This window comes from Coloeus monedula (assembly GCF_965178545.1).
Source record: "Coloeus monedula genome assembly, chromosome: Z".
Classification (NCBI taxonomy): Eukaryota; Metazoa; Chordata; class Aves; order Passeriformes; family Corvidae; genus Coloeus; species Coloeus monedula.
The window spans coordinates 62,469,953-62,483,242 of NC_138822.1; the positions used below are offsets into that span (position 1 = coordinate 62,469,953).

At 44.3% G+C, this 13,290-nt stretch overlaps 1 protein-coding gene across 1 annotated transcript; it reads right to left on the reverse strand.

Moving 5' to 3' along the window:
- Window positions 1–497: 497 nt before the first annotated feature.
- CENPH (centromere protein H) lies at window positions 498–7,232 on the reverse strand (the record flags this gene model as incomplete). Its single annotated transcript, XM_082301690.1, has 9 exons — window positions 498–584; window positions 1,858–2,018; window positions 3,205–3,256; window positions 3,554–3,617; window positions 4,468–4,524; window positions 5,192–5,266; window positions 5,644–5,692; window positions 6,927–6,982; window positions 7,078–7,232. The coding sequence occupies 9 exons, from the start codon at window positions 7,230–7,232 to the stop codon at window positions 498–500; spliced, it is 756 nt and encodes a 251-aa protein (XP_082157816.1).
- Window positions 7,233–13,290: the final 6,058 nt, after the last annotated feature.

Below are 13,290 nucleotides of genomic sequence, written 5' to 3' on the forward strand. Positions count from 1 at the left end.
CAAGAGTTGCTGCTAACAAGAGCATAAAATTTCTGCTGTTTGAAATAATACATAATGTCTTAACAACAAAAATAATCCCAACTCCAGACTTGCTAAAACATTTTCCAGCTTGAGCTTTCCACTGGGACAGAGCAAGGTCATGCATCCGCCCTAAGCTCTATGGCCTGCTGGTCACCAGGAAAGGGGTACAGCAGAGCCTCAGTTTTAAGTCCACTTCTACATAAAACCTTGAAACCTTCCTTGCGTTACTGTTGCCTTTCACAGGAAAATGAGTGCTTGAGACAGGACAGTTTGAGAAGTGAGTCTTCAGGTAGTTTCATCTTATCAGCTGCACGACCATTGTCTACAATTTCAAAGAATTGCTTGGCACACTCTGATTCTCCAGACAGAACAACATCTTTTCAGAAATTCTTGAAGTGTATCTTTGAGAAATGTATAACCTATCAAATTTAGTGAAAATGCATAAAATGTATAAAATAAACACCCCATCTTCTATCTCAGGAGACATTTTTCTCAAGCTGTAGAACAATTGTCTTTAAAGATGGATCTTCTGCCCAGTTAACTCCACTTCCAATTATGATACTCTATAAATGAGAAAGATTTACAGGTTAAAACAAGCCCTTAAAAAGGACAATTCCTAGTAAAATATCTCAAAGAAAGTCTGCTTTTTAATTATTAATTTGAAAGCCCTTGAAATTCACAAATGTTTGAAGTAGGCAGGATGGGGGGAAAAAGGAGAAGAGGAAGTACTGGTTTGGATCCTATCGTTGATACACGGGCAAAAAAACCCCCAAATCTATGCTTTTTGATTTCCTAGAGGGGCCTGCATACTACCCCTATTTTAAATGCAGAAACCTAGAGAATGTTTTTAACAATGCAAAATAAAGTTTGCCTCAGATACAAAATAACACAGTTAACATTCTCACCCTGCCATTCTGGATTGAAAATGGGAATTTAAATTTAACCAAAAAGGATCTTCTCTACCAAGGGCTCAGAAAATTTCAGGAATACAAAACCAGGAGATTGTTTTAGACTCTATTCTAAAACCCAGTAAAACGTTAAGATTTCTCGTCCTCAATTTGAGCTGTAACAATGTAATCAATGCAAACCAGTAGCAGCCACAGGATGCAATGCAAAAAGAACACTCTTTCTGTCCTTGACATTCTTATGCAGCCTGAGACCCTTCCACCCTAACCCAAAACCATGAGGTTTTCTTCCTCACTTTGCATGACTTCACACTCCAGGTGACCTGCCAGTCAACTGGCTGCATGTACAGACTAGTTGGCAGCCCCTGACACATGGATAACCAAAAGGGCAAAGGCTACACTGCTGAAAGGATCTGGAAACTGGCTGTGGCTGCGGGCCAGGGCTTTCACAGGGCTGCAGGGGATGACACAGAGAAGGCATGTGGTCAGAAGGGGCAGATGGAGGGTCACTGGTAACATGGGATTAACACCTACTTATTTTTTCTAACCATGAGATGGGGGAATTGATTTGGTAGGGTCCAGAGGCAATAAAGAGTAGAAGGAAATACAGCCATTGCTGTGACAGACGTTCAAAAAAGTGCATTATCTTTGTACCTTCAAGGAAACAAAGACAGATTGATAGACTGTCTCTAAACCCTGCAAAAAAAATAATGCAAAGATGCTTGTGACAATTTCAGGCTTTTAGCCTTTAAAGCAATAGAAGTCTTCCTTCCATACACAGTTTTTCCATTACCACTGTTAAAGGTTTTAGAAAACAGTTTTCGAAACACAAAAGTTACACAGTTTGTGTAAGTTACATTTGCCATACAGTATGTTATCTTGAGTGTAATGAAAAATTGTAAACTTGGTTCTAAAAGCCATAAAACATTACCTGGAACACGTTTTGAATTACTGTAGTTGTCTGTCTTTCTTGTTCTAATTTATCGAGCAACTTCTGTTTTGCAGTGGCATTCACAGCTGCTTGTTTCTCCCTTTGCCTTTTCATCATGTTCTGAACTTGCTGTAGTTTCTGTCCTGTATCTTTTTTTAGTGCTGTTACATTATTAGGAAAATGAAGCATTAAGAAGTAGTTAGGTGAACAGTAGAACTGAAGATTTTCTTTTTTCCTCACATCCAGCTAAAGCACTTCCACTGCAAAAACCTTAGCTTTACCCTCCACACCTTCCCTCCAATATACCTCAAGATATTAATTTCATGAAAGAGGCAACACATGAAACACATGAAAGTGGCTACCTGGTATCAAACTACAACAATTGGCTCCCTGGCCAACAGCAAAACAGGAAGTACATTGTATGCTGTCTGCATTTCCCTCAGACAGGGACCATTAATTTGCACATCAGTCCTATACCCTTTCAAGTGTCTTCAAGTGCCACAACTTGTATAGGTCTTCTGTATACCTTTTTAAGACCCTTACTCCTTTTTCAGATTTCATTGAAACCAAATTCAAAAGTCATACAACAAGCATATGGACACAACCAGTGAATTTTACTATTTTTATAGGAAACCAGGCTAAAAACTAGACTGATTAAAAGTGTTTAGGGACAGTTCATATGTTGAAAGAATGCTGGCAGAGCACTCCTTCCTTTATTTGCAAAGATATAAAGTATGTTCATTTTTCCCATGTGAACAGTTATTTCATTGTGTTTGTTCATTACTGTCAACATATACACAACTCCCTATGCATGAATCGAACAACAGCTGTTAAAATTGGTGGCAAACTTGGTCATGAAAGAAAGAACACATTTACCTTATGAAGTCTGAATATTGACTTCACTCCTAAATTTGACCCACTCTAACAAGACTACTGAATACCAATATATATACACTTTGTAAGTAAATCCCCTCCCTATCCTGCAAACACCTCATAAATGTGCAGTATGACAAAAAATTATCTTTTAGGTGCTATAGGGCTAATTTAAATGACTAACCAATGTGTAACTTTCTGGGGAGCTTATATTAAATAATAAAATGCTGCCACATTGTTTTTGAGTGTTGTCTTGCATTTCTCATTCTAATGTGTCAGTCTCATGTCCAAACAGGGAACATACCAGCTCATCTCTACAGTACTTCCTACTCTTTTAACAAGTTTTGTAACAGTGTTGAGAGTTTTGTTACTTCCCATGTAAATTAATATTGCTACAAGAACAGCTTCAAAATATGAACTATATGAACTCTGCATTAAAATACAAACCAAAGTCAATACAGATAACACACTTACAGAGTCTTTTCCTTTTAATGTCAATCAACTGCTGTTCCTTCGAGTGTGCTCGCTGAAAGGGGAAAAAAAAGTATTTTCCAGACTCTTGTCTCCAAAAATATTGAAAGATGCTAATTCAAATCCACAAAAGCGCAATCCACAGCTAAGGGCAACTCTAAAACATACTTACTTACATGCTCACTTTAAGTAATCCTCTCAATAATTTTGAGATTATTGGTGAGTAGGAACTTCACCCTTATCACCACAAATTTAGCTTCAAATGACTTGTGCAGTCCTGTTGCTTTCAAAGTGCCCATGCTGAGGTTGGTTGACCTGCACAATAGCAACAGAAGCTGCAACTGCCACTTACCTGCTGATATTCAATCACTGTCTGGCTGAGTGATATTATGTGTTTCATTGTTTCCAGGATCAGACTAAAGAAGGAAACAGTTGCATACCGTAAGACCACTGATATAAGTCAATATCATAAATGTTTTATTCAGCTTTATTTGATTTAAACAAAGAATTTCTCCTTTATTGTAACAGAAAAATAATATTACATGTCTGCACACTTTTTACAGTTAATATACTAAGTATCATTGAAGAGGCCAAAGAGCTCCCTTACTTTTCTCTCGGTTTTCCTAAGATTTCATTTAAGGCTGTCCAACATTTTCAATCACAGAGTTTGGAAGGCATCAAGAAAGTCTAGCTATTTGGAAATGGCTACGAATTTAAGCTCCTAAATCACGGAGATGCAATCCCTTAGCTGTATTTCTGATAGAAATGAAATTTCTCATATTACATTTCATACGCATCGACCTGCTAATATTAGGTAGGAAGTGGAAAGCTACTTTTAAATATGTTTAAGCTTTCAGTTCTTTTTCAAAGACGTTTTGCTCCTACACGGTTAATAAAGGCAGCAAAGCAGAGGCAAGGCCCTGTTACAAGCCTGTAATCTGCTCAGCTATTATAAATGCAGGTAATTCAGGTACTAAAGACAAAAAGCTCTCTTGGCTACAAGCAGTTCTCACTAGTGAATCAAGAGTTATGATCTCTGTAATCAAAGGTGGGTAAATTCAGAGCCCGTCTGTAAATCTAGAGTGGGTGTATGAGGTCTGATCATGCTGATTCTAGCCAGAAGGTAGACAGTGTATCATTCTGTCAGGTCTAGAAAAAGGAAGCTTGCTTTCATAAGAGGTAAAATGAAACAATCTAGAAATGTGTCACAATAAACTGTGCAAAGTCCGTTCCTTTCTAGCCATCTGACCCCCAAGAACACCTTACCGTGACTCCTCATCGTCTTGATTCACTTTGTTTCTCAGGATATCCGTAATCTGGATCCTGCATAGTGTAAGAAGGAACATAAGACTGATGAGAACTCATAGCAAACAGAGAGAAGCAGATTTAAATAAGTAATAGAAAAAGATTATTTCCAGAATTCCACTTTTGTCCACTTTCACATTGAAATTCTATAAACACAATATTCAGCACCTTTTAAATAACACACTTCTTTAAAAATGGGCCTTAACTCTCAGGACAAGAAAGAAGTATCAATGATTATTTGTGAGAGTAACAACTCCTTTTCCTCTTGACCAACATATTTGGACACCATTAATCCCAGAGTCTGCAGAAAGGAAGATGGGCAAAAGTGTGAATTCAAATAAACAGCCATGCAACATGGGATGCCTAACATTATCAACTTTCATCTTTTCATATGCATTTGGAAAATACTGCCAAGAAATATGCTTTCTGATCTGTACAGTCACACTTTCATAACTGTGAAGTAACTTTAGGGTTCATACATTTCAACTGGTAAGTTTTTAGTTTTGGTGGGGGTTTTTTTGTTTTGTTTTCTACAGCATATCCATCTGTATTCCTATGGCATTCAATGGTACTTAAAATCTAAGCTCCCATATCACTTAAAAATCCCATTTAATTAGACCTATGTATATATGCATCTATACACACAGAGAGGAAACCTCCAAATAAAGGGTGAAGAAAATTCTACCTTTGCAAGGCCAATGCCTTGTTCTGGAAAGAGACTTTTACTTCCTCTGTCTCTCTTTGCAAATCTTGTGAGGCACTGAAAGACAAAAAGCAGTAAGACAGACAACCTGAGTGTGAAGATAACGAAGTTTAAAAGCAGTGTCACATTTTAACTTGCTTTCTACATATCTAATGTCAGAATTTTTCATGTAAGCCACAGATTATTAGGGTCAGGAGTAATTTACTATGTGAAACTATATTAGTGAATTCTAGCCATCACATAAAGGACTGCAAATTTAAAAGCCATCTCGGATACAGAAATACATCAGGAAAATGAATAAAGCATTTTCCCCCCACATTTTCTCTTCGTTTCCATTATTTTCACCAAACTTCTCCAAAGTACTGGTTGTTAATCCAGCAATTCACTAAGAAGGAATACCTACAAGAGAATTTTGAAGTTATCCAGTGACATACCTCTGGATACATTTTTCTTCAATTACATGATCAGGGAAATTTTCTTGACCTGCAAAAGAGAACATCATTTTAAAAAGCACAGCAGAGACTTTTAAAGACAATCTACAGAGCATAAAGGATCAGCATTTTTTGTGTGAACAGATTATTTCTTACTTCTACCTCCAAGCTTTATTATCTCTTTTACTGTTAATGAGACTACACTATCAATCTGTATCAGAGAAATAATTAGGCTTTAAAATATTTTAATTCAGCACTTTTTAGATGAGCTGGAGCTGGTTCATGACATTGCTCTATACATGCCAATGGATGGTTCAGTGGAAGAGCATGTACCCAGCTGCACTCTGGCTGTATCAGAACTGTGGCCAGCAGGTTGAGGGAGGTGATTCTGCCCCTCTATTCTGCTCTTGGCAGACCCCACCTGCTGTGCTGCATTTAGGCCTGGGATTCCTGACATAAGAAGAACATGGATCTGTTCGAGCAGGTCCAGAGGAGGTCAGTGAAGATGATCAGAGGGCTGGAGCACCTCTCCTTTGAGGAAAGGCTGAGAGAGTGGCTGTTCAGCTTGGAGAAGGTTGCATGGTGACGTTACTGAGTCATTTCTGTGAATGGAGCTTATGAGAGAGCTGGAGAAGAACTTTTTGCCAGGGCATGTAGTGACAGGACAAAGAGAAATGGCTTTAAATTGAAAGAGGGTAGGCTTAGATTAGACATACTGTGGGGTGGTGAGGCATGGTGAGGCACTGGCAGAGACTGCCCAGAGAAGCTGTGGATGCCTCATCCCTGGAAGTGTTCAAGATCAGGTTGTCAGGTTGGTAGTGGAAGGTGTCCCTGAGCGTGGTGGGGGGTTTGGAACCAGATATCTTTAACGTCCTTTTCAACCCAAATAATCTAGTGATTCTTCAGGTAATGGAAACACCTTAAATCAGTATTGCTGCCAAACACTTTGGCAGACTTTTGGCAAGACTTCAGCCCCAGTGACCAGATTTCTGAAAACCATCACTATGTGTCAGGAGTCTTAAGTTCAAACCCAGAAAAGAAGAGAAAGGGCAGTGGGCAGCAACTATATGGCATCTTTGTCATCATTCAAATACGTCTCAAAAGCTGCCTAGAAAATGTGGTAAAACGTACAGCCAAGAAAAACATTTCATTATCGTAAGAAGCACTTTTGATAAATAATTAAAGATTTTATATACATATATATATATATATATATATATATATATATACACCACGTCGCATTCTTTGTTAGTGCAAGATCCCACGGCGAGAAGGGATGTACTTACCGCCAAGAATGGCAGTGTTGTACTCCATGAGCTGGTCCTTCATTTGGTCCCTCAGGCTGCGGCGGGAGTAAAGAGACAACGGTCAGAGGCTGCGCATCCCTGCATTCCACCCCTGGGCTGCTCCTCCCTGTCCCGTCCCGCCGGCACTAACCGGACCAGGGTGAGAACACCCACGTCGCCGCCGCCCTGGGGCCGCGCCGGGGCCGAAGCCAGCTCCAGCTCCCGAGTCAGTGCCGAGGCCAGGGCCGAATCCATTTGCCCGGCCAGCGCCGGGGCCCGGTCCAGCTCCTCAGTCACTGCCGCCATCGCCGCGCCTTCAAACCGCGCGGCTCCCGGCTGCCCGCGCGCCCCGCGCCTGCGCAGAGCAGCGGCGTGGGAGGGCCGCGCCCCCGGCCCGGCTTGCGGGAGGTGCAGCGGCGCTGGCTCAGTGCACGCAAGGGAAAAAACAGGAATGGCCGAGCACTAGGTAAAGCGCAATAATCCTTCCCTCTGACCTAGTGTTCGTGCGGAGATAGAAGCAATAGGCGCAAGCCACTAACCGAAGTAAAAAATAGATTGCAAAAAATAAACACTAAGTGAAGAGAGCCGCTGCATAGAACCAGAGACTTAATTGGGTTTAAGAGCAAGCGCAGCTGTCGACCCAGCACACTGATCCTGTTCGCCATTAAACCATGACCCCAACTGTTACATCCACACATTTTTTGGAATAGGCCCAGGGATGGTGACTCCAGCACAACTCTGGGCAGCTTTTTCCAGTGTCTGACTACCTTGTACAGCCTGTGTAATTGTCTAAGGGAGGGGAGAATACGGCTCCACCAGTCGATCTCCTAGCGTCCTCAGCACTTTCTCCTTCCTCTTTGAGCTCTGCCACCAGGCTGAGCAGATCATCCACCTCATACAGCTGTTTCCTCTGCTGCCCCCCGAGTCTAATCTGGCAGACACTCCACCACCACATTAGCAGGGCCCATGCCAATGCTCCTGTCCACACACCACCCCAGGCGAGCAGCCAACAGCACCTGAGCTGGCCCCAGAGCTCCCCCAAGCTCGCAGCACTGGTCACAGCCTCCACTGAGATGCCTCAGCTGTAGGAGGAAGGTAACTCTACCACCACCTCCCCCCCCCCCCAAAAAAAAAATCCCCCCCAAATGATAACAGCTTTAATAAGTTTAATACTAATAAGGTACTTTGTATATACAGTGATGTACTGTATTGTAGATACAAAAATGCTCTACCAAGGATTTTCTTGCTATTTTCTAAGTCCGTGAGAGACTTTTCTGTCTCACAGAAGGGGTAGCAGAGTTATGTAAACACCCAAGCCACCTGCAACCTTGAAAAGTCTTGTTTATGGTATAGTAGAAAAATATTTTGACAATGGATGTTTTAGGATTTTAGCCAATCAGCCCAGGGGGTGGCTTGGTCCTTTGTCCAATTAGACTATGAAGAAAAAAGTCTATAAAAGAGTTTGTAAAATAATTAAATAAATCAATCTTGCTGCACAATTCCTGCCTGCTGGATCTTCTCTCCTCCTCCTCCCTATGGCTGCGGGACACGGTGACATACCCTACGGCCCAGGTCAGCGGTAATACTGTATAGTGTATATACTTAAGCATTCTGCTTAAGTTCATATAGGAGTTAAAAATTTTTAGCCAGATCCAATATAATCAGAGAGTACAACTGTTCAGTGGTGCTTATCTTAGTGTTGTTGTTGGTGGTTGATGGCTTAAAGACCTAGAAATGAAACAACACACATTCAAGGCAATATTAGTATAGGAGGTAATATAATGGCTGGTCTTTATTGGAGGCCTCCAGTGGCAGATATGAAAAAATGCTGCCCCCCGCATGGGGTGAATACAGTTTTATAAGTTTAGCAAATTAGCATAATTGACAAGAATTCCCAATTAGAAGCACAAGTGATGAAGTAATTTCCCTCTCCCTTAGATAGGAACTAAACTTTGGGTATGAAAATGTGTCTCAAAGAGCTGGTTTCAACCTTGGCTCCCAGGAAGAACTAAGATAGCATAGGGGCCTTGGACCCCTGGGGTTTGGAACATTTGGAATGTGTTTTGTCTTTCTACCTATCAGGGTAGGGAAAAGGTAGGAAAAAGTACTGGGGCTAGTACTAGGAACTATATAACTGTACAACAATATTTTACAGAGCTACAAATATATATGAAGGAAGTATAAAAGCAAAACTCATTCTGGCATCTGTGGCATATTTCTTCATGATTGCCTGCAGAGAAATAAAGCTGATGATGTTTGCCTGTTCATGAACTAACACTATTTTCATATTATTCATTTAATAGTTCACTTAAGGCTTGGTGATCCAGCCAGGCCTATCCTAGTACACAAACCCAGTTCATGGATGGCTCATGCCACCTGAGAAAAATACAGATCTTCAGCTCAGAAGTGAGCAGATCTTATTTAAGTCTGCCTGCATCAGCCTCACTGTGCCATATATTGACACATAACCACATATATTCTCCCCCCACCCTTGCACCCTAAGATTCTTACCTTTTGCTTGGCAGCACACTTATTCACATTGATTACATTCTTTGCCATTTGCCGCATAACTGGAGAATGTCACTCTCAGTGTAAGATGTGTAGCGTTGCAGAAGTGGTAACTGAAAGGAAGGCAATCCATTAGATAAAGCCTATTAGAATAATCCAAGTACACTGGGTTCTTCATCTTCAGTTTTGCTTGGACATTTGTGGTCTCTTGTCTCACAGTGGGAAGTTTTAACAGGTACTGCCCTACTGCTGCCCCTTTTAGTGGGCCACAGAGAGACAAGGACATGGTGAAATGCCATGAGGAATGGAGGAGGCATGCACCTTATAAGAGTGACCTTTTGAGCTGCTGCACAGGCACACTGAGTTACAAAGCAGGAGATGGCCTGACAAGCACAACTTAGCAGCTTACATCCATTGAGGAGTTTCAGAGACAAACCGAAGGCAGCTTCTGCAATCCTGGATGGAGGGAAGTGAACCATATTATATTTCACAGTGCACAACTCCATCAGGTACATGGCCAGAATGTATTGTTCAGAGTTCACCTGCAGTAAGTCAGAGGTGAATATTGGCTATCTCCAGGGCAAGAGCATCCTGTCAAGCCTTGGTTTAGTTAAGCAGGAAGAAATACTTCCTTAGACAACACTCTCAGAGTACAGAGTTGAAATTCAAGTGGCTTAACCACAGAGCAGTTCTGTTTTATATTAGGCTGCTCATAGTCTAGGACTACCCCTTTCAATGGCAGTCTAGCAGTTACCTGCACTACCAGGCACGCACTTTTAACACTGAATTTTGTCACAGGAACATGTGAATCATGTCACAGGAACAGATAAATAAAACTAATTTCTACATGGGAGACAGGTCTCAATCAGGCTCAGTTGCAGTGCTCAAAATTGTAGAGCATTTTAACAAGTTGCTACAGTTAAGTATTGCCTTTTCCAGATGCAATTTACAGTAACACCTATTCTCAACACTTCTGCAATCTTTAAAGCTCTTCTTAGGAAGTGCAGAGGGAGAGGGCAACCCAGATGGATGTCCAGGGCTTTCAGGATCTTCGTCTCAATCTGGCAGATATGGATCTGTAGCAGGTTCGGTTTGTAACCAAGTGGAAACACCAATTTAGTGTAGTAGTTTGGTCCAAAATACTCATTACTGTTTACCTTCTGTGAGATAAGAATTAGGAGAAAAACAAAGCAGACACTAAACTTGAAAGAATACAAAGAAGTTTATTAACAGACCTAAAAGACGAAAAATTTAAAAAATAAAATCATACCACACCTTCAGAACTCTTCTCCTCCCCCCTCCACCTTTCTCCCTTTTCCCACTGACAATGTAAAAAAAACAACCCTTAAGATGTTCAGTCTGTTTACCACTTCCATTAACAACTTTGTTCAGTCCATTTAGGAAGAGGAGTCTCTCTTGCTCATGCTATGAAAACATTATCACAACGAGACAGCCGCCTGGGTTGGTTCTCTGCTCGTGTGTGAGTCCCTTCCCACGACTTGCAGCTTTTCCCACAACTGCTTTCGAGGGTCCACTCTTGAGCTACTGGGGTGCAATTTTAAGGTTGAGCCGTTCAGAAACAAAAGTTCTCTTCACCCATCTCTGGGAACAGAGGGCCTCCGCCTTCCCTTGATGTTGGGGTCCCTCCCCCTGCCGTGTAGCCCTGGCAGAGGGGCCCTGAGGGCACAGGCACGGGGTTTCCCTGCCCCTGCTCAGCCTCGTTCCCATGGGTTGGTTTGTGTTCCCTGCGCGGGCAGAAGGACCCTCGGGTCCCGTGACTGAGCAGTTCCTGGGCAGAGCCCCGGCCATGCGGCTGGGGAAATAAACATCTCTGAAACATCTACCAAGAATCTGTCGATATATATTTCTTTTCCACGGGATTCCTTGTTTGATACATCGGGTTACAGTATCTGCACTGTAGCACCTGGGAGCAAAGGGTCCTCTTCATCTTCATCTCTAGGACCATCTCTGGGAGCGTCTCTAGGAACTGAGGTCTTCTCCTTTCCATTTGGAGCAAAAGTCCTCATCGCTTCCATGTCTCTCTGTTCAAACTTCTCATCAAATTACAGCTGCTTCAGCATTTACCTATCTCAGCGCAGGTGCTGTTGCTCACAAGTTGAACGCTCCGCCCCCCATATCTTCATGAAATTACAACAGGATACTCTGATATATCATAGCTTCACAACAGAATCTCAGCTTTAAGCATCTCCTCTTTCTCTTCCCTCAGGTTTTCAGCTCTTCACAGCACTAAAAGGGTTAATCTCCCCCAGGCCTTGCAGCTGGAATGTGGCTTATCGCTGTCGGTCACATGATCTGTGCTGGACAGCGGTGCAGCTTTAGCTGAATCTCGGCTGCACTGGAGAGGGGGAGCTGGGCTGCTCTGCCTGCCCACAGCAGGGCTGGGGGGCGGGGGGGGGGAGGGAAGGGAGGGTTCCGCGGGTGGAACAGGGCCCATCGGCACTGCAGAGGCTCGCGACCCCTATGTCAGGGCACCAGAGGAAGGCATGGCCGCAGCAGCAGCCGAGCACTGGGCTGGGAGAGGGGTGCACAGCACAAGGAGGCCGCAGACGGTACTTGTCAGGGTTCTGTCTGGGGCTCCGGGGCTGGCGGAGGCACATTTTCCTTTGCGGAAAACCTCAGCAGCCTCCTAGCGACCATCCTCTCCGGGACGGGGGCGTACTTGACACTCGGCTGCCCTTGGTCCCCCTCCAACGTCAACTTCTTGGCGACTGGCCGCACTTTCGGCTCAGCCAACGCAGTTGCTGATGTCCCCCAGGGCGGTACGGGGGCGCAGCCCCATCGCGGGGGCGGCCGCCGTCCCATTCTCGGGGACGGGCGGCGCGCTCCTCTTGTTCGAGGGATCGGCTGCGGAGCGGGACTGCAAGGAAGGGCGAGAGAAGGGCGGTCAGGGGACGGCGCGTGTGGGTGTGAGCTGCACCGCCGCGTCCCCGGGCCGCGGGAACGGGAGAAGAGGGGCAGCGCTGCAGGCAGCGACGGCGGGCTGGAGGAGCGGAACCGGGGCAAGACCGCACGGCTCCGTACGTGCAGAGTTGAGGAGCTTCCCGAGCGCTCCCCTTCGCACAGAAGAGGCCTGAAGGGGAGGAGAGCGAGGGAACCAATACGTTGTCCCAGGAGAAAGCGAAACAGGGACACACCCACCACCCTCCCCCCCAAGCCAAGACCGGGCTGCCCCCGGGCTGTACTCCGCACTGCCCGCCAAGCTGAATGGAGGGGAAGGGAAGGGGAGGGCAGAGCAGGACACGAAGGGCCGCGCGGCTGCCTCCTCCCGAGTCACGGTGACACCCCGCTCACCTCACGCCGAGCCGGACCCATCGCGCACGTACGCGGGTGACCCTGCCGGGCACCAGAGAGCAGTAGGACGGGGCGCGGTGCTGCCGCCGCGGCCACGGGCGGGCCGCTCTCGGGCCCGTAACTCGGGCCCTGCTTACGCCCCCATGGCTTCTGTAACCAGGGAAGCCAAGACACAGGACATAAAACATTACTGGAAAACACTAACATTTTCCTCCTTCGGTACACATGTACTGCTCGCTCGGAGTTCCTTTCAAACCTGTTTAGTTGTTCAAAGTGTTTTGTTGCAACTCTCTGCATACAGATCAGGTGACTAGATTGAAGCTCCCCATGCCCTCCCAGTATTAAGATATGAATCAACTGGCCCGCATCTGTGATTTGAAAACCCGCCACATAGCACAGTTCCAATAAATCTTGTGGGGAATCCTGAACCCCTCTTCGGAGGATTATTGACAGACTAAACAAATTTAAGATAGATGCTGTTAAGATAGACAATGCTAATTGCCATTGTCTTCCTGCCAGGACAGCCAGGAAGAACACTGTACAT